The sequence below is a fragment of the Thalassophryne amazonica genome, chromosome 15, assembly GCF_902500255.1.
Source record: "Thalassophryne amazonica chromosome 15, fThaAma1.1, whole genome shotgun sequence".
Classification (NCBI taxonomy): Eukaryota; Metazoa; Chordata; class Actinopteri; order Batrachoidiformes; family Batrachoididae; genus Thalassophryne; species Thalassophryne amazonica.
The window spans coordinates 93,155,503-93,180,657 of record NC_047117.1 but is presented as its reverse complement, the minus strand read 5'-3'; the positions used below and the strand labels follow the sequence as shown (position 1 = coordinate 93,180,657).

The 25,155-nt window shown below is 42.8% G+C and overlaps 2 protein-coding genes across 2 annotated transcripts in view; both read right to left on the bottom strand.

Moving 5' to 3' along the window:
- The window catches only part of ccdc88aa (coiled-coil domain containing 88Aa), an 82,401-nt gene extending 75,349 nt beyond the window's left edge, over nt 1-7,052 (bottom strand). Inside the window, 2 exon segments of the mRNA XM_034188449.1 lie at nt 6,707-6,798; nt 6,877-7,052. Of these exon segments, the coding sequence (XP_034044340.1) occupies nt 6,707-6,798; nt 6,877-6,939 (155 nt within the window). The 5' untranslated portion in view covers nt 6,940-7,052.
- A 1,789-nt stretch (nt 7,053-8,841) lies between these two features.
- The window catches only part of LOC117526682 (inactive phospholipase D5-like), a 37,086-nt gene continuing 20,772 nt past the window's right edge, over nt 8,842-25,155 (bottom strand). Inside the window, 4 exon segments of the mRNA XM_034188734.1 lie at nt 8,842-9,128; nt 17,388-17,475; nt 19,058-19,223; nt 20,195-20,346. Coding sequence (XP_034044625.1) covers nt 8,842-9,128; nt 17,388-17,475; nt 19,058-19,223; nt 20,195-20,346 — 693 coding nt within the window.

Genomic DNA, 25,155 nt, shown 5'->3' with positions numbered 1-25,155 from the left:
ACGGACAGTAACGAGGGGTCACGCTGGCTCTCCCTGATCAGGAAATAAAATTCAGTCTCTGGCGTGGTCATTCTTTCTGTTTAGTTAACCGAGTTACTTTTTACAGATTTCAACTCTGACAAAGTGCAACATTTCGTACATATTCCAACAAATGTTCACACACATGGACAATGTGGGTTTCACATTTAACATCAGGAATCACTTCGTCTTCTTCTTTCAGCTGCTCCCATTAGGGGTCACCAAAGCAGATCAGTTGTTTCCATCTCACCCTGTCCTCTGTATCTTCCTCTGTCTCACCAACCACCTGCATGTCCTCCCTCAGCACATCCATAAACCTTCTCTTTGTCCTCCCTCTTCTTCTCCTGCCTGGTGGCTCCATCCTCAGCATCCTTCTCCCTATATACCCTGGGTCCCTCCTCTGCACATGTCCAAACCATCTCAATCTCACCTCTCTGACTTTGTCTCCAAACCGTCCTACCTGAGCTGTCCCTCTGATATGTTCATTCCTAATCTTGTCCATTCTCGTCACTCCCAAAGAGAATCTCAACATCTTCAGATCTGCCTCCTGTCGTTTTGTTAGTGCCACCATCTCTAAGCCGTCCAATACAGCTGGTCTCACTACTGTCTTGTAAACTTTCACCTTCACTCTTGCTGATATTCTTCGGTCACAAATCACTCCTGCCACCTTTCTCCACCCTGCCTGCAGTTTCTTCTTCACCTCTCTACCACACTCTCCATTACTTTGGACAGATGACCCCAAATATTTTAACTGATCTACTTTCACCACTTCTACTCCTTGTAACTGCACTATTCCTCTGGGCTCCCCCCCATTCACACACATGGACTCAGTCTGACTCCTACTGACTTTTATTCCCCTTCTCCCTAGAGCATATCTCCACTTCTCCAGACTAGATTCAACCTGCTCTGTACTCATTGCAGATGACTCCTGTCTGATCTCATCCGTCAACCTGTCCATAACCACTGCAAACAAGAAAGGACTCAGAGCTGATCCTTGGTGTAATCCCACCTCCACCTCTGTCATTCCTACTGCGCATCTCACCGCTGTCACACTATCCTTGTACATGTCCTGCACTACCCTCACATGCTTCTTTGCCACTCCAGAATTCCTCATACAATACCACACCTCTTCTCTTGGCACCCTATCATAAGCTTTCTCTAAATCCATAAACACACAGTGTAACTCCTCCTGTTCTTCTCTATACTTCTTTATCAGTATTCTCAGAGATAACATAGGATCTGCAGTGTTCTTTCTTGGCATGGAACCATATTGCTGCTCACAGATCTTCACCTGTTTTCTAAGCCTAGCTTCTACATCTCTGTAGTTACTGCAGCTCTGCACATCACCCTTGTTCTTAAAAACAGGAACCAGCACACTTCATCTCCACTCCTCAGGCATGCTCTCACTTTCCAGGATTTTATTAAACAATCTGGTTAGAAACTCCACTGCCATCTCGCCAAGACATTTCCATGCCTCCAGTGGAATGTCATCTGGACCAACAACCTTTCCACTCTTCATCCTCTTCATACCACCCCTCACTTCATCCTTACTTATCCCTTGCACTTCCTGATCTACTCTCTCCACATCATCCAGCCTTTTCTCTCTCTCATTTTTTTTTCATTCATCAGCTCCTCAAAATATCCCCTCCACCTTCTCAACACACTCTTCTTACTTGTCAGCACATTACCACCTGCATCTTTTACCACCCTAACCTGCTGCACATCCTTTCCAGCTCTTCTGTTGTGTGTTGGGGGGGTTTGGCTGGACATTTTGGGTGTTCTTTTCTTTGCTCTCCAGGTGGTATGCAAACTGATTTATTGTCTGTGGAGAAGGTGCTGGCAGAAGAGTCCTTCACCCTCATCAACGTGATATGCAGCACCTGTGGATGATGCTCACGTGCAACCTTAAAGACTTCAGCTGAAGCAGATAATGAGATGGCGTTCTGCATTTAAGCCATGTGTGATTTGAGCAGAATTGCCGGGAACGCGACCTTGTGATGTTTGTTTGTAAGACGCTGAGGACCGCGCCTGGGTTTGACACATAGTGCCTGTGAAGGAGGACGGGTGAGGGACACATGCTGTCAGCACACATCAGAGGTGATTTGATTGTCTGAATAATTGTTAACAGTAATTTGGTATTTTGTTACGCAGTATATGTGAATATTGATGAGAGTTGTGGAGCTTGCTTCTCACGGCCGTGGTGTGCGGACAGATGGTCCTCCACCTGTTGTGAGAAGCTGCTCATTTACATAAAGCTTAAGTTCAGACCTGAATGTGTTGCTGATAGTGTGTGCCTTTGAAGGATATTAGTTGTAGCTGCTGACTTACCTCACCTTTTCTATCCTTCACAGAGTCGGTTTGTCGTGTCCACCTGGGGGGTGTTTGGCGGTGAACGTGAGTCCAGAGGCGCCGGGCTTCAATCCCTTTGGGCGCTGGAGAGCGCGCCGTCCTTCACTCCGCCAGACAGACGCGTTTTATGTTTGTACACCGAGTATTGCACAAAAGGGGGAAAATAAATTGTTTTGTTATTGGAACCTTGTTCTGGTTATTTTAGCGCTGGGTTCAGTCAGATGCAGGTCCGCTCCTCAACCCGCGTCGACACATAACAGTAGTTCCCGGCCATTCTAAAATGGACCCAGCTGCAGAGGCGGTTCCATTTGCCGAAAAAGTTCAAGAACACTTGGAGAAAATATGGGAGCAATTACAGCATCTTGCAAACCAAATTAAACAAACAGACGCCCGCGTTACGGAGCTTGCAGCGCAAGCCGTTCTGCTTCCTGCTGCTCCAGCTGCGGCACCATCAATACCGGTGCAGATAACTCCGTCACCCAGAGATTCGGCTTCCGAACTGATTATTTGTCGTCCGGAGCCTTATGCGGGAAACGTTGAAGCCTGTGCTCCGTTTTTGATGCAATGTTCTCTGGTTTTTGCTCATACCGTAGCCCAACGGTTGCTGAATCTCAGGCAGGGGAGGCAGAGTGCGGCGGATTATTCTGTGGATTTCCGAATTTTTTCTGCTCAGTCCGGTTGGAATGCTGCAGCTTTAAGAGGAGTGTTTGTGGATGGTTTAAATGATGCATTAAAAGACGAGCTAGCAGTCCGTGACGAACCAAACGATTTAGATGAGCTAATATCTTTGGTGATTCGTCTAGATGATCGGATAAAGGAGCGTGGACGCGAGAGAGGGCGGACATCAGAGCGGGTTTTTTCGTCTCGGGGCTTTCCCCGACACAGATCTGGGCTGCCTCTTCTTCGCCCCACTGAGACTCCTCCGACGGGACCTCTGGCTCCTCTTGCGGATGAGCCCATGCAGCTCGGACGAGCTGAAGCCGCTATATTGCCCCGTCACATAAGCGTCAAGAAAAATAGTGGTGACGTATCTCCAGGTGTTCTGGGACAGGCAAAATAATGCACACACAAAAAAAAAAAAAAAAAAAAAAATTATTTGGGCTGTTTTTTTTTTGTTTTTTTTGAAAGGGGTTATAAATTGTTTGGGGATTCAGAGGCGGTTCTGGTGGAGTGAACAACAGGCGGTTTGGAGCTCGGCTGGACTCAGTTGATCGTTGGTTTTTATTATTTGTACTTAGGTATTTTCTGTTTGGGTCTGGGGTCGTTTTGTTTTGTTATTTTTTATTTCCCTGCTTCCCTAACCCCAACCTCACTCGCCCCAAGACCGTTCGTCTTGTGGGTTGTGGGGTGGTGCAGGTTGGTCACGCTGAGCGTTCTCAGAAGACCTCTGCACCTGGGGGGGAGGTTGTCAGGGGCGTTTTTTTTTGGTTTGGTTAGGGCCCGGTTCCACTCCAGCCTCGGTGGGCCTTTGTACCGTTCGTCATTGGTGTTGCCGGGGTGTGGTGCAGCGGGAACATACCTCTGTCGGAGGGGTGGGCCGATCTGTTGCCGTTCAGCATTTCGGTAGTTCCACCCCTCCCGATAGGCTGGGGTATGGTCGGGTTGGGGCACCGGACGTATTTCCGGTTTTCCGCTGCGCCTTGGGGTTGGGGCCGGGTTAGTTTTTCCTGTTCCCTTCCCCGGCTTGGTAATTTTGATGCCGTTCGCCAAAATTGAGCCGACGGAGGGCTCTGGGAGTGATCTGGGGTCTTTCGGGGTGCTGGGGAAGGTAACAGGGTTTATCGGTTGTTTTATTTGCCCCTGGGGTTGTTTAATGTAGTCCACCGGGGGTTGGAATTTTGTGTTTCTTCTGTTTCCTTCCAGGTTCCACCTCCAGGGTTGATGGGACGGTCCTCTGGGGGGGAATTGGCTTGTGGGGCCGGGTCTGGAGTTCCTGGGTTGTGGGGAGGGTGCCTCCTGGGGTTTGATGGTACGGTCCTCTGGGGGGGGGCGCTGTTGCCCCATGTGTACCTGGGGACTTCTGTGGGATTCCGGCTTTGGCTATTTCTCCTGGAACTGGCGGTAAAGGCCTTCTGGGAGGTGTTGGGCTCTGCAAGTCGTTTCTGGGGGGGTTGTTTGTTATTTTCTTTGTGCATTTATGTTTGTATTGTGTTTATGGGCTGTGTTGGGTTTTTGCATTTGGGAGTTTTTCTTTTCTTCCCGGGTTGGATGGAACGGTCCCCTGGGGAGGTTTGGGTGGGTTTTATGTTTTTCTTGTATGTTGGGTGTACTTGGGACTGTTTTGGGTTTTGTTGATGCCAGCCGGCCCTTCCAGCTGCGGTGCCCTGTCCTGCTGTCTGCGGTGGACCTTGGGAGCGTTACGCCGTCTGCTTCCTGACGAGGACCCCAGAGGGAGGTGCTGTTCTTGGACCTGGTCTGTTCGGTCGCCGGGATGCTTCCCCGTTAAAAGGGGGGGTACTGTTGTGTGTTGGGGGGGTTTGGCTGGACATTTTGGGTGTTCTTTTCTTTTCTTTGCTCTCCAGGTGGTATGTAAACTGATTTATTGTCTGTGGAGAAGGTGCTGGCAGAAGAGTCCTTCACCCTCATCAACGTGATATGCAGCACCTGTGGATGATGCTCACGTGCAACCTTAAAGACTTTCAGCTGAAGCAGATAATGAGATGGCGTTCTGCATTTAAGCCATGTGTGAGTCGAGCAGAATTGCCGGGAACTCGACCTTGTGATGTTCGTTTGTGAGACGCTGAGGACCGCGCCCTGGGTTTTGACACTCGTGCCTGTGAAGGAGGACGGGTGAGGGACACATGCTGTCAGCACACATCAGAGGTGATTTGATTGTCTGAATAATTGTTAACAGTAATTTGGTATTTTGTTACACAGTATATGTGAATATTGATGAGAGTTGTGCAGCTCGCTTCTCACGGCCGTGGCATGCGGACAGATGGTCCTCCACCTGTTGTGAGAAGCTGCTCATTTACATAAAGCTTAAGTTCAGACCTGAATGTGTTGCTGATAGTGTGTGCCTTTGAAGGATATTAGTTGTAGCTGCTGACTTACCTCACCTTTTCTATCCTTCACAGAGTCGGTTTGTCGTGTCCACCTGGGGGGGTGTTTGGCGGTGAACGTGAGTCCAGAGGCGCCGGGCTTCAATCCCTTTGGGCGCTGGAGAGCGCGCCGTCCTTCACTCCGCCAGACAGACGCGTTTATGTTTGTACACCGAGTTATTGCACAAAAGGGGGAAAATAAATTGTTTTGTTATTGGAACCCGCTTTCTGGTTATTTTAGCGCTGGGTTCAGGTCAGATGCAGGTCTGCTCCTCAACCCGCGTCGACACATAACATCTTCGTCTGGCCAATCGATACAAGTTCTTTTCTCTTTCCTTACGCTAAAACGTCTTGTACAGCTCACTAAATGCCTTTTCCTTCACTTTTGCTGCGCACATCAGAAAATTAATAACAATGTTATTAATTCACTTTATTCAAACTGATCAATAATACCTTATCAAGAGGGTAAAGAATGTAAATAAATGTGAAGACTTCATCATTTGACAGAAAACAGTCATTAAATAGAGGTGACAAATCAATAAATCAAGCAATAATCCTGATTAGTGGAAGGACGTGTCAAAGGAGAGTCAGTGTGTGGTTGCTATGGTGACTGTAATTCCCTCAGAACATAAGGTACTCAAATCATAATCTCTTAAGCAGTGTCTTGTCAGAATCTGATGTCTGTTGTTGTTTGGCATTTCTGGTCAGTGTAGACCAGTGGTTCCTAAAGTGAGGGACGTGGGCCCCATTTGGGACACACATCACAGGACAGGCCCAAACTTTGAGGGGGGGAGGGGAGACTGCTTGGAAATGTGGTCTGAAACCTGACTGGTATCTCGGTGATTGATCTGAGAACACTGAGATGAATCAGTTCTGATTCAGTCTGAGTCGTGTGAACACATCAAATCTGGTTTCAGATTTGGTTCATGCATCCACATCCAAGATCTGACAAATTGGGGTCAATCAATCAAGGTCTCTCTCTCTCTCTCTCTCTCTCTCTCTCTCTCTCTCTCTCTCTCTCTCTCTCACACACACACACACACACACACACACACTGAACTGTGGGATTTTTTTTTTTATTATTTGCTTATAGATCAGTTGATTTTAAAGTCATTTTCCAGAGATCTCTGATCATGAACTCATTCATCATCAAACTGAGTTTCTACTGAAGCAGCTTTAAAAATAACAACTTAAGGAAAAAACAACAAACAATCAAACCCCGAAATGCCACCAGCTGGAACTTCATCTGATGATTTCATCTGTAAAATGATCGATTTAAAAACGAAGCACCGACTTACATTTGGGTCATGACGTCACTTAGAAACACTCCGTCCAGCAGTTCTGAAAAGTCCAAATCGGTCCCGCCCTCATTCTGAACGAACGTCCTCACCTGGAAGACAACACAGGACTGTTTAATAAATGTCCCCGACGTTCAGGGACATGAATTCATTAATTTTTAAAACCTGACCCAAGTGACGAGCGGACTCAGCATAAACTGATCCGGACCGGACTCAGAAAGTCCGCTGTCCATTCTGCGGGGATCCGGACTCACTCTTCTCTGGTTTCACTTTTGTCCTCAAATATTGTGACTCAAATATTCATTAACGCTCCAAAACGTACCGACAGCTCCGCGCGCACACAACGCGCGCGCCTCTGATGGCAGACTGATGTTGCCAGATCCCACAGCAGAAACAAGCAACCACGTCTGTGAAACAACCAGCGCGAACAAGCAAAAAAAAACAAACAAACACACACACACACACACACACACACACACACACACACACACACACACACACACACACACACAGTCTGATTACACACATCCAGACTGATGTTGCCAGATCCCACAGCAGGAACAAGCAACCACGTCTGTGAAACAACGAGCGCGAACAAGCAAAAAAAAAAAAAAACGAACAGCAACAAAATACACATAAATAAATCCTCTGTTATTAATACAACCACACACACACACACACACACACACACACACACACACACACACACACACACACACAGTCTGATTACACACATCCAGACTCATGTTGCCAGATCCCACAGCAGGAACAAGCAACCACGTCTGTGAAAAAAACCAGCGTGAACAAGCAAAAAACCAAACAAAAAAACCCCCAAAAAACAAACAAAACAAACAAAAAAAACAGCAACAAAATACACATAAATAAATCCAGCAACTACAAATGTTGTTAACTGTATTAACACACACACACACACACACACACACACACACACACACACACACACACACACACACACACACACACACACACACACACACACACACACGTTTGTTCTAATCAGGATCGTCTGAATACACACATCCAATTTTCCAGCCAAAGTCATGTAAAGATGTTACTACAGCGCCACCTTGTGTTATTTCCTATTTGTGTGCACATCCTGAATAAATATATTCATTCAAGCATTCATTAAAAAAAAGAACTGATGCTGTTAATATCCAAACTTTCACACTTTTGTACTTCAGTAAACTAATATTCTCCAAACACACATGTTCATATAAATATAAACTTTTCAAAGACACTTCCCCAATGATTTTTGGCAACATATGAACTATAAAAGCAAACCATTATTACAGAGGTCTTTGACTGACTCCACAAAGGACCGAGAGGGTGCAGGTTTTCTTTGCAGCCACCCAACAGCCGATTTCACTGACTAACATCACTTTGAGCAGATGGAATCAGTTAGTCAGTGAAATCACCTGGTGGGAAAAAAAAAAAAAAAAAAAAAATCCCTGCAGCCTCTCGGCCCAAGCCACAGGGGCGTGGTCTGGAGACATGTCTGTGATGTCATAAAAGTGGTTCCACAAACGGAAACAAACGCTGATTTTAATTACATTTATTTTGTCAACAAGCTGCACATAAATTGTAGTCAGATAGTCAAAAGCAATAAATATTAAATTTATCAAATGAATTAGAAAAAAAGTCATTTTATTTGAACAAAGATGTGAATTTTAAACAAACTGATAACAAATCACCTCGTTCATTTTTTGGAGAGCAGAAACACATGAAACCAAAATACTGTAATAACGTTTTGACAACATACGATCACATGAGCATTTCAACATGCTGACAGTCAGCTTACTGTCCCAAGTCCCAAGTCAAGTCTCAAGTTAGCTTGCAAACAATTGGTGGTCATTATGACTTGGGACTTGCAGATTGATGACTTGAGAGTGACTTGACAGTGACTTCGTCCCACCTCTGACACACACACAGAGAGAGAGAGGGACACAGTTCAATAAAACATTTCATATTCCGTTAAACGTTTTGAGGCACTATAACGTTATAATCTTCAATGCTACACTAATTTTAATCTGTACTGATTTAAATATTCCATTTGAATATTTCAATATTTATGAGGTGCACGCTGCAGGTATGACTGTAACTGTCAGGCCGATCAGTTACGGTTTGTTACTGAGGACAGGTTTGTTAAGAGCACCACCTGCTGGCGGCGATGAGCCACTCTGACCTTGTAAAAACTTCATTTGATGAGGTTTCTTCAGTTTGACCTCTTGACCTCTCCTCCTTGGCGAGCTCGTGGCATACGTTGAGCTCCAGTCTCTTTCAAAAGCAGCCCTGATGTGCTCCAGGATGCTCAGGCTTCTGTCTTTGGGGTTCGGTTTCATCTGCAGCACCAGACCGACTCCAGCGCTGAAGGAAAAGTCGGTGCCGACCCAGTTGTGGTTCCCTGTGCACACAGAACAAATGAGAGAGCAGCGGCCTGATCTCAGCCTCAGCAGATGCAAACATTGTCTCTGTCAGCAAACGTGGCCTTTCACAGACTGTATATGAAACTTTATGTAGAAATAAAAGCTGGTGCACGACTAATATTTATAAATCAATAAAAGTGTGTCCGATGTTTTAAAAATATATCATTTCCATCAGCTACCCGTTGTGTCTTGAAGTGGGCACCACACTCTTATTTTGAACACTGCATGATCTCGCAGGATTTGACCACTTATGGGGGACAGCTGCTCTGGTGGACCGTTTCATTTTCAGCTGCAATCACTGAAGCAGTCGGGAAAAGTGCATTTTTTTTCAGTTCCCAGTGGAGAAGGAAAACGAGGCACATGTGAGACGTCGTGTCGGTAAGTGTGAGCCTACACAGCCAACAGTGATGCCGGTAATGCGTTACTCTAATCTAACCACTTTTTTTAAGTAACGAGTAATCTAACGCGTTAATCTTTCCAAATCAGTAATCAGATTAAAGTTACTTCTCCATGTCACTGTGCGTTACTATTATTTTTGCATTGTGGGTCGATAGCAGCATTAAACTTGGTCCATGGGCAGGAGGTCGGGGTTCGACTGAACTGCCCACTTTAAGCGAGCTGTGGACGCCCAAAGAGGAGGTACTGCTGGCCAACACCAGAGGGCGCCCTGCCTGTAGACGGGCTTCAGGCACCAGAGGGCGCAGTTCGCCGCCAGGAGCTTCAGGAACCCTGACAGCTGTCACTCATCACCTCATCATGCCATCCATAAAAGCCTGGAGAAGACACCACACCCCTGCCGAGAAATCGTCTGAAGTATTCAGGTAAAACTCAGCCGTTTTGGTGTCTTGTGCACATGTTTGATCAGCTAAGCTTACTGTTGCAACGTATTTTGCTTCTAAGCTCGGAAAGCTGTTAATCTGTGATTCTGAGTTTGTAGACGTATCCTTTGTACACTCGCAGCTTGAGGCTGAGTTTGTGGAAGTCGAGAGGAGTTGGCGTTCCTGCTCCTCAGTCCTGCATTAATTAGTGTGACATTGGATTCTGCACGAACTCTGAGTTAAGAAACAGGAGGTGGAGGTGTTTTCTCCCCTTTATCAGAAGAACTCTGCTGACTGTTTACTGGGTGTGTGCTCACACACCCACTCTTGACTGTTTCTGCTTCCTGCCAGCAGTACCCGATCTGACAGCTGGAGACGGTGGCCACCTGGTGACTCGGGACTTGGCGGCTCCGGTGTGTTCCAGATCCATTGGCGGTGGAAATCGTGTGGGTCCCGACTCCTATCTGGACAGGCGTCTCCTATCCTCGAGCCTGCCCACACGACACCAACTGTATAACTGACAGTAGTATTGAATTGTATCTGTATCCGTTGTGCACATTTCACAACATTAAAAGTGTTACTTTTTATTTCCATTGACCGTTCATTTACGCCCCCTGTTGTGGGTCCGTGTCATTACACTTTTCACAACAGTGAGCTTTTCATCAGCGGTTTTCTGCAGCAGCTACGACTCGTCCTCACCTCTTAAAGCGCGGTGACAACAGCACACCTGCACTGAGCTTTACAGACATTTTTATACTTTTTTCTCCTTTATTTACAATTCTGAGCTGAGCCGCTCCGTATCTGCTCATTAAAAACAGCTGATCCTCCGCGACGCGTCAACAACTAACACTATTTTCCACTCAAATGTACCTAAACTCTCTTTCTGAGGACCACATGATGTGAAAACGCAATAAAACTTTTACCTGTAAATCTGGTCATGTTTTGTTGTCCATTCTTTGTGCTCAAATGCCAAAGCAGGGACAAATCCAGATGGAATGGGGGCGTGGGGCAGGGATGTGCCCCCCCACAACACCTCTAGATTAAAGGTCCAGTTTTGAAGCCTTTTTTTTTTTTTTCTACAACCACTAGTACTACTTATAATAATTTTGACAAGTAAAATGTTTAGAGAGAATTTAAATGTTAGAATTTAATAGTTACATTTATAAACAATGTAGGTTAGAAATTGCAAGTTTTACTGTTAGTGCTGTCAACAGTTAAATATGAGGTCAAGAAAGATTATTTTACTTTTTATAAAACAAGTATTTTCATTGTAGTCAAGAAAGGGTGACTATAAAGTGAGTTTTGGCAAAACAGGTATCATTGTCATGTTGAGGTGGCAGAGGGTTGTTGTCGGCAGCTGGGGAAAGTAACTAAAAAAGTAACTAGTAATCTAACTTAGTTACTTTTACAATTGAGTAATCAGTAATTGGATTACTTTTTCAAAGTAACTGTGGCAACACTGACAGCCAACCAGAGTAGCTCTGTTCTCTCGCCTGTACAACTGCCTCGACACGTTTGAGATCCAGGTCATAAAGAAACAGCAACACATGTCCACTTTCCACCACATCATCACTTTTTCTTTGTATTTTCACTTTGTTTACATGTAATTTGCCCAAAATCTCAGAGAAAATGCCTAGTCCAACAACTGACCCTGAATTGACCCAGATACAGCCCCTCTCTCCTAGCCTGTGATTGGTTGGTGGCTGAGAAGCTGATGTCAGCCCATACGTCAGCCTCATGTTGATGTGGTGCAAGTGCTGCTCTCCTATTGGTCGTTTAGGAGAGGGAATTCTCACTCCAAAATGGAGGCCAGTGTCCAAACCAACTCATAACTGGGCCAATTGTCAGGATAAGAAAATGCTGTGTTTCTGTCCCCGGAAGTAGAGAAATTACATCACATTTTAACCCTTTTGAAATGATTAGCTCAGGGAAGATGTCTTCCTGGTATTTATTCTTATTACAGTGGTCCCTCGCTATAACGCGGTTCACCTTTCGCGGCCTCGCAGTTTCATGGATTTTTTAGTGCAATTTTGCATGCTTTTTTTTTTTTTTTTACAGTGATTGTGTCCTCGTTCTCATCAGGTGGGCCAGTCACGGCACTGGTCGGCATCACCGAGATTGGCTAAGGGAGAGCACACGCATTGTGTTCTGCGTCCTGATTGGCTAAGGGACTGTACACCATTGTCAATCAGTCTCCTCCGTGCCGTGTCTCCTGTACAGTACAGAATGTGGTCAGCTTGCCAGATTTGTTTATAAGAATCTTCTCGCCCAGAAGAAAAAAAGAGCGCCAACAACTACCCATAACTGTGTTCTTCACTCGGAAGAAGACATCTGCACCGAGGTGTCACTCAGTGGAAAAAGACGCTACAGGGGAGCGGCGCCAGGATGAAGTGGCACAGTCAGAGGAACTGTGAAATACTGGTCAGTCACCATTAATCATTTCTTATGTGTCCAGCCTCGTAGGTTGATCATTAAAATTAAATTTGTTAGTTCTAAAAGCCATCATAATTATTTATAGGAAAATGTTCTATTTTTATTTCTCAAACAAATGTTTAGGCCTGAAAACAAGTTTTGATCTTTGGTTTCATTCTATAATACTGGACTTATTTTTGAAGGTTTGAAAGTGAGAAAATGTTAATGCCTCTTTGAGAAAAGTGTATAAAGTGTGTATTGAGGGGTTTTACAGCCTTAAAACATCTATAATAATTGTAAAAAAATAATGACTACTTCGCGGATTTCACCTATTGCAGGTTATTTTTAGAACAGAACTCCGGCGATAAACGAGGGACCACTGTACTAGTCTATGTGTACATGCTCACTTTAGGACCATCCAAAAACAGTGTGAACCATATTGCCTTTCTAGCTCTAGGACTAGTTGTTCTATATGGCCTCTAGGAGTACAAAAAGACACGGTCTCTCTTTTTACAACAAATGTTTATTGTTTACTATTATACCCTCTCACTATGAGACCATCTTTTCTCTCAACTATCTTTCTAAAATACTGCAGGAATATAATATCCCTTCCAACAAAAGTAAAAAAGTCAGTGTCAAAAAAGCAAAACCATCCAATGGATAGTCCCACATGATTGCTTGTTCTTCTTTTGCTCATAATTTCAGGAAATGGTCCTGTTTCAGAACAGGCTGGTTTGTCATATTCAAATTTGGTTTCTTGCATGTAAATATAAGGAGTCTCTTGCCGAAAATTGACCAAATGAAAACCTGGGTTTACTGTACAGATCCTGAGGTTTTAGTCCTTACTGAGACATGGTTAAGAAATTTAACACCTTACTCTGAGCTATACATACCTGGCTACAACTTATATAGGCAAGATAAATCTTCCAAGGGTGGGGTGGGGGGAGGGGGGTAGCTATCTATGTTAAAGAACATTATTGTTGCACTATTGCACTCTCAAAGTCACTCCCTAAGCAGTTTAATTTGTTAATCTTAAAGATTAACTTGTCAAACAATTCCGCATTGTCAGTGGCTGGATGTTACCGCCCACCATCAGCCCCAGCTAGTACTTTAGAATTGTTAAGTACTGAATTAACCCCCTTTACAAGATCTGAACTAGTCTTATTAGGTAACTTAAATTGGAATATGTTAAATGTACCTGAAAAAGTACTTTTACAATTTGATTCCTTAAATCTAAACCAAATATTTGATCACCCAACAAGATATGATCCAAAGAATCCCCAAAGGGCAACACTTACCGATATTATCCTAACAACCACCCCCCATATGTACCAGTCTGGAGTATTCTGCAGTGATGTTAGTGACCACTGTTGGACAGTATGTGTTCGGTCAAACTGTACTATAAAACAATCAGCTCGCATTTGTCAAAAAAGATTGTTAAAAAACTTTAATAGTCAAGCCTTCCTTCATGATCTGTCAAAAGTGGATCTAAAGTAAGCTTAATACCCACAGTCAATGAAGCTGAAACTGTTGTATGGCTGGGGGGCCTGGCTGCCTTTTTGTTTCTGTCTTTTGTTTTTCCTTCCAGGTGGCTTGCATTTGGGACTGAGTGGCTGTGTTGCTGAGTTTATCAGGACCTCACCCTGATCACCTGAGGCTGATCACCTGTGGCTCATCAGGACTCACAGCTGTGGTGCATCTGCATGGATTGGAACATGGTGGCATTTAAGACTGGAGTATACAGTGTGTATTTGCCAGAGACTCGACCTTCTGACCAGACGGGTGAGATCGTCGTCTCGGGAGCCATCTCATCATCAGTGGATGCAGAGAACGTCCAGGTTTGATGCACGGTCTGTGAAAGAGGAGGGGGTGAGGTCTCACGCTCGTCAGCACACTTCCTGAGGTACGTTAGATTTTGTGACTAACATTTATACAGTCAGTAAATGTGGTGTCCCTCACACCTTTTTATATTGAGCTGTATGTTAGTCATGTATCGACTTCCACTGCAGTGGAGTTTTGTGAACTGGATGTTCCATGCCTGCAGGTTGAGAAGGTGATTAGTAATCAAGCCAGGAAGTGTTTGCTGTTTGTACACCTTTAAGTGTTCTCTCTGTGTGTAGAGTGTGGACTCACATAATGGTTCCTTCTTTCACAGACTCGGTTTGTTGCGGCCACCTGGGGGGTGTCGGCGGGGTCCTTGAGTCCGAACAGCTTCTGGCTCCGGACCGTTAGCGCTGCTGGGAGCGCACCACGCCAGACCGCATTTTGTTTTTTATGTATCACTGTTATGTATTAAATTCAGTTAGCCTTTGTACCGTGCTCTGCTTATTTTATACTGGGTCCTTCAAACGCTGGTCGGTTCTCCGAGCTGCGTCCGACACATAACAGAAACATGGACCACCATGTTTTATGACTTGTTTAATTCAATTATTAACAAACATGCACCTATCAAGAAAATCAGAATTAAAAACCGCAATAGTCCTTGGTTTCAAAATGAGCTCACAATATTAGTGCAACAAAAGAACGCTGCATGGCGGAAGGCTAGACAGTCTAAATTATGTGCAGATTGGCAAACTTTCAGACAAATAAAAAATAAAACCACACAAGCCGTCAGAAATGCAAAATTGATATTTTAAAAATAAATTCTCTATGTTTGGATCCAATCCGAAAAACTTTTGGAAAACGGTGACACGGTGAAAACAAGCCCTCAGCTCAGTTGTCTCTATCAATCAAAGTAGATGATGTCATAATTGCAAACAAAGAACGAATGATTAATATTTTCAATGAACATTTCATAAAATCCTGCTTCATTTATGAATCTGCAAATACTTTCAATCCTCATCGCAGAACTACACAGTCGGAATCAACCTTTATCTCCATCATACGCACTTTTAGTCTGCAACCAGTCTCAGAACAAACAGTATTAAAAGAATTGCTAAGCCTTGGCCCTAAAAAGCTGTCTGGATCTGATGAGATGGACCCTTTCTTCATCAGGTCTGCAGCACATATTATAGCCTCACCAATAAAGGACAGAATAAATTTGTCTTTTGAAACAGCTGAAATAGCATTAGCCTGAAAAACAGCAGTTGTACACCCTGTTTTTAAAGGTGAAGATCAATCCGATCCAAACTGTTATCAATTGTAAATAAACAACTCAGAGATTTTTTTTCTCCAAAATAATATTCTCAGTGCCACTCAATCTGGCTTTAGACCGGATCATGGGTGTATTACGGCAACTGTCAAAGTCTTAAATGATATAACCTCTGCCTTAGATAACAAAATGTACTGTGCAGTAATTTTATAGATTTGGCCAAAGCATTTGATATAGTTGATCATTCTATTCTCTTAGACAAACTGACATTGGTATAGATGATAATTCACTTGGCTGGTTCAGAAGCTATCTTTCAGGACAAAAACAGTAATTAAAATCTGGCCTAGTCATCACATTTCCTCTCCCTGTCACCCGAGGTGTGCCTCAAGTGTCAATCCTAGGGCCTACCCTATTTTCCGTTTATATAAATCAATTATCCAGAGTAACTCTTGGCTCATCCATTCACCTCTATGCAGATGACATTATCCTGTATATGTCCGGCCCATCCCCAGAGGCAGTAGCAGTTTCACTTCAGCAAAGCTTCAACACAATCCTACAGGCTTTGTCTTCTTTGAAACTTGAGCTGAATGCAAATAAAACAAAAATCATGTGGTTTGGAAGGAAAAGTATTTTAAAATCATTGACTCTTCCAAATATTACTACACTAAATGGCACTATGATTGAGCAAGTTTCTGAATACAAATACCTGGGTATCTGTCTCTCATTTTCGTAACACATTGATCGATTACAATCAAAAATCAAGTCTAAACTTGCCTTTCTTTATCGCATGCATTCATCTTTCACCTCCTCTGCTTGGAAAATATTGGTCGTTATGACATTCATACCTATATTTGACTATGGCAACATAACATACAGACTAGCTCCTAAGTCTTCTTTGCATAAGCTTAATGTTCTGTACCGCTCTGCCCTATGTTTTATAACTAATGCCTCTTTTCGTACACACCATTGTAATCTGTATTCTACTGTTAACTGGTCATCTTTACAAAACTGAAGGAAGTTCCACCGGTATGTGTTTATTTATAAATGTCTATTAGGTCAATGTCCACCTTATCTTAGTAATTTAGTGCAAGTTTCTGTAACTCCATATAGTGCACGCTCAGCCCAACTCATCTTGCTCAATGTACCTAAAATCAAATCAAAATATGGAGAACTATCATTTACTTACAGCAAAAGACTGGAACAAGATTCAAAATGCATTAAAACTGAGCACCTTTGTGTCAATAGGAAATTTTAAGTGTATTTTAAAGAATCTGCTGGCTGAAAGCTGCTCATGCTTTGGCTAAAATGAAGTAATTAGTTTTGTTTAATTTTTTTTTTAATGACTGAAAATGTTGTTGTCTATTACATGTTTATATATATGTTATTGTCTGTGTTGTTTGATACACATTTGAGATTTACCTTTGTGTTTTCTCTATCCACCAGGTCGTTATTGTAAATAAGATTTTTTTTTCTTAATAACTTACCTGGTTAAATAATGGTTAAATCAAATTTAGCGCCCACAGACATACGTAGATGCCTCATGATTTGCTGCAACGTAATCCAGTGTCGCCGCCCTATTGGATAGGTCTCTTCACAATAAGATAGCACCAGAGTCAGTTGGAATCAATGGAAAGCGAGTAAATTGTCAATGTTCTGACTTTTTTTTTTTTTTTTTTGAATCTGCTGCAGACTTGAAATACAGGAATGTATGAATGAAATGAAATTAAACACAAAAACATGAAATATCTTGTGTTCATTTTGTCTGCAAGGAAATAGAAGTCAAAATAAATGGAAATATGTTGTTCCCCCCCCCCATTTTCCATATCGTCCCAACATTTTCTGATTTGGGATTGTATATAAATGCAACATTTCCAAAATTACATTTAAATAGAGATGTGAAGCTGGCAGTGACTCACCGATGTACACAGCGCTGTCAGTCACCACGTACTTGTGGTTGAGTCCAAACTGATCGCCATCCTTCTGATCCGTGTGACTGAAGAACCTCTGGAACGTTCAAACAGGATTGAGTCAGTGCAGACAGTTTCCAACATCCAATGGAAACAGTTAAAAAAAAATCTGTCGTAACCATGACAGCAGTATTAAAATCTGTCATATGTCATCCTCAGCTTCCCCGAGGGAGTCTTCCCAAGGGATAAAGTTCTATACGAGGTCTGTCAATAAAGTAACGGTCCTTTTTATTTTTTTCAAAAACTATATGGATTTCATTCATATGTTTTTACGTCAGACATGCTTGAACCCTCGTGCGCATGCGTGAGTTTTTCCACGCCTGTCGGTGACGTCATTCGCCTGTGAGCACTCCTTGTGGGAGGAGTCGTCCAGCCCCTCGTCGGAATTCCTTTGTCTGAGAAGTTGGCGAGAAACTGGCGCTTTGTTTGATCAAAATTTTTTCTAAACCTGTGAGACACATCGAAGTGGACACGGTTCAAAAAATTAAGCTGGTTTTCTGTGAAAATTTTAACAGCTGATGAGAGATTTTGAGGTGATACTGTCGCTTTAAGGACTTCCCACGGAGCGGGACGTCGCGCATTGCTCCCAGGCGCCGTTGTCAGCCTGTTCAAGCTGAAAACCTCCACATTTCAGGCTCTATTGATCCAGGACGTGTGAGAGAACAGAGAAGTTTCAGAAGAAGTCGGTTTCAGCATTTTATCCGGATATTCCACTGTTAAAGGAGATTTTTTTAATGAAAGACGTGCGGATGGATTGCAGCGTCAGCTCGCAGCCACTGTGAAGCTCCGCCACAGGAAAAGCACCTCCGTTGGAAGCCTTAAGGACAAGTTGGAACATGTCCAGCTATTAAACAATTTCTCAGATACTCACTCCACTGAAAGCCATCAAAAGCCGCCTGGATTTTACAAATGGTTATCAACACGGAGGTGTTTTTCCTGTGCCGACCGAGCCGGCTGCGTCCCGATGCACGGACCCGTCCGCACGGACCCGTCCGCACGTCTTTCATTAAAAAAATCTCCTTTAACAGTGGAATATCCGGATAAAATGCTGAAACCAACTTCTTCTGAAACTTCTCTGTTTTCTCACGACGTCCTGGATCAATAGAGCCTGAAATGTGGAGGTTTTCAGCTTGAAACAGGCTGACGACGGCGCCTGAGAGCGCTGCACGACGTCTCGCTCCGTGGGAAGTCCGTAAAGCGACAGTATCGCCTCAAAATCTCTCATCAGCCGTTAAAATTTTCACCGAAAACCAGCTTAATTGTTCGAACCGTGTCCACTTCGATGTGCCTCACAGGTTTAGAAAAAAATTTTGATCAAACAAAGCGCCAGTCTCTCAGCAGCTTCTCAGACAAAGGAATTCCGACGAGGGGCTGGACGACTCCTCCCACAAGGAGTGCTCACAGGCGAATGACGTCACCGACAGGCGTGGAAAAACTCACGCATGCGCACGAGGGTTCAAGCATGTCTGACGTAAAAACATATGAATGAAATCCATATAGTTTTTGAAAAAAATAAAAAGGACCTATACTTTATTGACAGCCCTCGTATAATGTAATCTAATTTCTGAGAGCGGTGTTAAAATCTGCCGTACTTCTGAGAGCGGTGTTGTCTGACGTACCACCTCCACCGAGCAGTTGTGCAGCTGCATGCACAGAGACTTCAGAGAGGTCACAAAGTTAAAGGTCAGGGGGTGAGTGTTCTTCCAGAAGCTTATCAGCAGGCGGACTCGGACTCCTCGCACCACCACGGCCTCTCTGATTACGTCATCAATACAAGACCAGTACCTGTTGGTGTGATCACAGATGGATAAACACTGAAACACTTTCTGCAAATTCTACTGACTTTTCAACAAAGCAAAAGTAAATGGGTGATTCTTTAACTACGGGCACTATTGGCCTTGTAAATGTAATTTCCACCACACCATTGCCTTACAATATAAAGCGCCTTGGGGCAACTGTTTGTTGTGATTTGGCGCTATATACATGTGCTCTGATGTCACTGTTTATCTCCATAGAAACTACCCAAACAATCTTTCATACAAACTGTTTAGGGACATTACAGTGTTGTGGTGGAAATTATGGCAATAGTGTGGGACAACTACATTTTGTTTAAAAAAAATCACAACAGTTGTATGACATTGAATACCCCAATTATGTTTTGATTATTTTACTGATATTTTATTCAGAGATATTTTAAGACATTAGAAAAAACATTTCTTTACCATTCATTTTTATCATTGAAGATCAAAAGTCTGGGTGTGGGACAAGCACAAAACGGCAATATTTGCATATAGTGATGCTGAAAAAAGGTGAAAAAGTCATCATAGACTACTAGAACAAATTTCTTAACACACTTTCATTGTAAAGATAACTATAAAAGTGTGAAATTTCCCCTTTTTTCTGTTTTTCATACAATATGATCAAAGGACATAATAAGTGCCCGTAGTCTAAGAATCACCCAAATACATAAAACTCGTTATTGCACAATTGTGACCAACAACTTGTGTTTCTGCAGGAACTGTTTGAAAAAAATGATTGAAAACCTAATAAACTGGTTTTCGTCAAAGTTGGGGATGAGCTTTGGTTTGCCTAATGTGGAACTGAAAGCCTTACATTTTGGGGGTGGATCTGCAAAAAGGGGGAAAAGAAACAAAAGTAAATGAAATCACATTGCAAAAAGAGTTTTTTGGCCTTGGTGGAAGCATGCACTCTAAAGACTGCACAGAGGTCACGTGAAGACGTGTCGGGTTCAGCACCTCATGACTGAGGCTCCGCCTTGACTCCTGTTGACCAGAGGGAGGTAGTCCGTCACAGATACGAAGACAAACGTCCTTGCGCTCTGGATGACTTGGTAGATGGCGTCGACGTCTCTGGTTCGAGCTTTCGGGCAGAAGACTTCAGGTGAGGCCTGCAGCCAGGATGCAGCACTCAAAGTTAAACCTCCACACCCTGAACAGGCCACGCCTCTTTCACAGCCGCTTCTAAAAGCCTGCTTCCAACATACTGTCTCTGATATAATTGTGCATTTTATTCTGTCTCTCAGGGAGTTTAACAGCATCAGTAAGAGATTCATCAGGATTAGAAGAGCGGAACGCGAGCCGACTGCTGCTGCTGCTGCAAACACAGTGTGGCTCCGTCACATCGCGGAGGATGACGAATGGCCTGAATGCACCTTCTAAGCATCTCATCGCTGAGAGAATAACAAGATTCATTACTATTAAATTAAACAAAGCTACTGACAAACTGAGACTCCAGATGATCCTCAGCAGGATACGAATGTGATGGACTGCCTCAAATTTATTCCTGCTATTAAATGATAATGGAATCATGTAGTTGGACCGGACCAGGTGCCTCATGTACAAAGGCTGCGTACGCACAAAAACGTGGCGTCCGTCCGTCTCCATGCCAGCGTTCAGATATATCAAAAGTGAAATGAGCGTGGAAATGTGCGGTGCGTCATGCCAAGTTCATGACTGGTGTCTGCACGTTTCTACAGCTATTGTTCCTCTGCCCACACATAGAGGTGATGCTGGGAACCGTTAATAGTGTGAAAACATGAAGTCATCAGAGTGATGAGGAACATCAGAGACACACTGATGAACAATTAACACACCCACATGTTTGCAGTTATATGGGTGGATATAAAAGCACGCGCACAGTGATGAGGAAACTGGCACTAACAGTGGCTGCGTTAACGTTGTTAGAGGACCTTACAAATGGTGCAATCCGATTGGTCAGGAGTGTGACAGTCAACCTTGAGCTGAGCCACCAGCTGTGTGGAACACAGTCATCATCCAGGTACATCACATTCCAACAGTAAAGTGCAATTTGCAGGGATAGAATCAGGCTTGGTAGTCAGAAATGGCTGGAAACAAATGCAGGACTCAGACAAGTAGGTCTGTATGTAAAAGCAGTTTACTGAAACATTAAGCTGGGTCCAGTACACAACAAGGCAGTCCAACAAGAGCCACAGTACAACTAACATCAGGCTTAGGTGTGGTTGAGTTAACAGGCAGGTGGTCATACACACAAGGAGGCTAGCAGGACGAGGAAACACCAGGAACAGAGCTGGAAGCGAAGGCACAGGGCGCATGGATCTGGTGAGGGACTAGTGCAAACACTGAACCTTAAATACACTGAAGTGATGAGCTGCAGATTAGAAATAGGTGTGTGTGGAAACCACCAGAACCAGGGTGTGACCAGACAGAGGGAAGTGCCAAGACAAAGACAGGAGAGATAGGGACAGAGAAAACCCAAGCAGGAAAGAGACCAGCAAGAGAACTAACATAGAACAAAACCAATCAAACAAAATAACTAAACAAAGCAAGACAAGCAAAACACAAAGGAAAAATCCAAATCCTGACAGAGAGCCGTTTCCTGAAAGTAATCTGAGCTATTGACCGCACACATGTTGCTATAAAGGCACTATCACATAATTAACTTGTTTTTGTTAATAGGAAACAATTTCATTCCATCAATGTTCAAATCATATGTCTTGTGCAAATGCATTGCGTTGGGAACAGGCTAGAGGCTGGCATGGTGCATGATGGGTGGCTGCATGGGTAAACAGTTTATTTGTGTAATTGTTCCAAATGAAAACCAGCGCGGGCACATTTGGGCATTTGCACATTCAAATATGTTTTTTGTTATTAATGTGTTTTCATCGGTGGTGGGCACAGTTCAGATAATCCGATAACACAATTATCGAAGATAATGTTTTCATTATCGGATTATATTTTTAGATAACTTTAAAAACCATTATCAGACTAATTATCTTCCGATAAATTTTTGTCCGATAACTTTTAGACCGATAACGTAATAAACAAAGCTGAACGGCGGCAAACATTTTTAAATATTAAAATCAGTTGAGCACCTACCTGTTAAAAGTTTTCTAACAGATGTATAGTTCTACCCTCTGCAAACAGAAGAGAGCTGCTTCCAGGAGAAACTGCTCTATCCTCTGCAGATAAAGGAGAACAGGTCACAAAAAACAAAAAACAAAAAAATAATTTCCTTTAACACCATACTGATAAGATGGCAATATCACCCAAGTCATCCAGAGGCATACATTTTAACTTATGTTTCAAATTTTAACCAAACTAGTTTTGGACAAGTTATTTAAAATTACTGTCATGTCTGAAGTTTTATAAAGTGAAAATATCAGATATATGTTTTAGTTTTAAAGTAATGCGCTAATTTTTAAGGTTTTAGTGAGCACATGCTGTGCCCAGCGGTGCATTATCAATCAATCAATCAATCAATTTTATTTATATAGCGCCAAATCACAACAAACAGTTGCCCCAAGGCGCTTTATATTGTAAGGCAAGGCCATACAATAATTACGTAAAAACCCCAACGGTCAAAATGACCCCCTGTGAGCAAGCACTTGGCGACAGTGGGAAGGAAAAACTCCCTTTTAACAGGAAGAAACCTCCAGCAGAACCAGGCTCAGGGAGGGGCAGTCTTCTGCTGGGACTAGTTGGGGCTGAGGGAGAGAACCAGGAAAAAGACATGCTGTGGAGGGGAGCAGAGATCAATCACTAATGATTAAATGCAGAGTGGTGCATCCAGAGCAAAAAGAGAAAGAAACACTCAGTGCATCATGGGAACCCCCCAGCAGTCTAAGTCTATAGCAGCATAACTAAGGGATGGTTCAGGGTCACCTGATCCAGCCCTAACTATAAGCTTTAGCAAAAAGGAAAGTTTTAAGCCTAATCTTAAAAGTAGAGAGGGTATCTGTCTCCCTGATCTGAATTGGGAGCTGGTTCCACAGGAGAGGAGCCTGAAAGCTGAAGGCTCTGTCTCCCATTCTACTCTTACAAACCCTAGGAACTACAAGTAAGCCTGCAGTCTGAGAGCGAAGCGCTCTATTGGGGTGATATGGTACTATGAGGTCCCTAAGATAAGATGGGACCTGATTATTCAAAACCTTATAAGTAAGAAGAAGAATTTTAAATTCTATTCTAGAATTAACAGGAAGCCAATGAAGAGAGGCCAATATGGGTGAGATATGCTCTCTCCTTCTAGTCTCCGTTAGTACTCTAGCTGCAGCATTTTGAATTAACTGAAGGCTTTTCAGGGAACTTTTAGGACAACCTGATAATAATGAATTACAATAGTCCAGCCTAGAGGAAATAAATGCATGAATTAGTTTTTCAGCATCACTCTGAGACAAGACCTTTCTAATTTTAGAGATATTACATAAATGCAAAAAAGCAGTCCTACACATTTGTTTAATATGTGCATTGAATGACATATCCTGATCAAAAATGACTCCAAGATTTCTCACAGTATTACTAGAGGTCAGGGTAATGCCATCCAGAGTAAGGATCTGGTTAGACACCATGTTTCTAAGATTTGTGGGGCCAAGCACAATAACTTCAGTTTTATCTGAGTTTAAAAGCAGGAATTTAGAGGTCATCCATGTCTTTATGTCTGTAAGACAATCCTGCAGTTTAGCTAATTGGTGTGTGTCCTCTGGCTTCCTGGATAGATAAAGCTGGGTATCATCTGCATAACAATGAAAATTTAAGCAATGCCGTCTAATAATACTGCCTAAGGGAAGCATGTATAAAGTGAATAAAATTGGTCCTAGCACAGAACCTTGTGGAACTCCATAATTAACCTTAGTCTTTGAAGAAGATTCCCCATTTACATGAACAAATTGTAATCTATTAGATAAATATGATTCAAACCACCGCAGCGCAGTGCCTTTAATACCTATGGCATGCTCTAATCTCTGTAATAAAATTTTATGGTCAACAGTATCAAAAGCAGCACTGAGGTCTAACAGAACAAGCACAGAGATGAGTCCACTGTGTGAGGCCATAAGAAGATCATTTGTAACCTTCACTAATGCTGTTTCTGTACTATGATGAATTCTAAAACCTGACTGAAACTCTTCAAATAGACCATTCCTCTGCAGATGATCAGTTAGCTGTTTTACAACTACCCTTTCAAGAATTTTTGAGAGAAAAGGAAGGTTGGAGATTGGCCTATAATTAGCTAAGATAGCTGGGTCAAGTGATGCTTTTTAAGTAATGGTTTAATTACTGCCACCTTAAAAGCCTGTGGTACATAGCCAACTAATAAAGATAGATTGATCATATTTAAGATCGAAGCATTAAATAATGGTAGGGCTTCCTTGAGCAGCCTGGTAGGAATGGGGTCTAATAAACATGTTGATGGTTTGGATGAAGTAACTAATGAAAATAACTCAGACAGAACAATCGGAGAGAAAGAGTCTAACCAAATACCGGCATCACTGAAAGCAGCCAAAGATAACGATACGTTTTTGGGATGGTTATGAGTAATTTTTTCTCTAATAGTTAAAATTTTATTAGCAAAGAAAGTCATGAAGTCATTACCAGTGTTGCCACAGTTACTTTGAAAAAGTAATCCAATTACTGATTACTGATTACTCCTTGAAAAAGTAACTTAGTTACTTTACTGATTACTCAGTTGGAAAAGTAACTAAGTTAGATTACTAGTTACTTTTTTAGTTACTTTCCCCAGCTGCCGACAACAACCCCCTGCCATCTCAACATGACAATAATACTTGTTTTGCCAAAACTCACTTTATAGTCATGCTTTCTTGACTTCAATGAAAATAAATACTTGTTTTATAAAAAGTAAAATAAAGACCTCTTTCTTGACCTCATATTTAACTGTTGACATCACTGTAACAGTAAAACTTTAAATTTCTAACCTACATTGT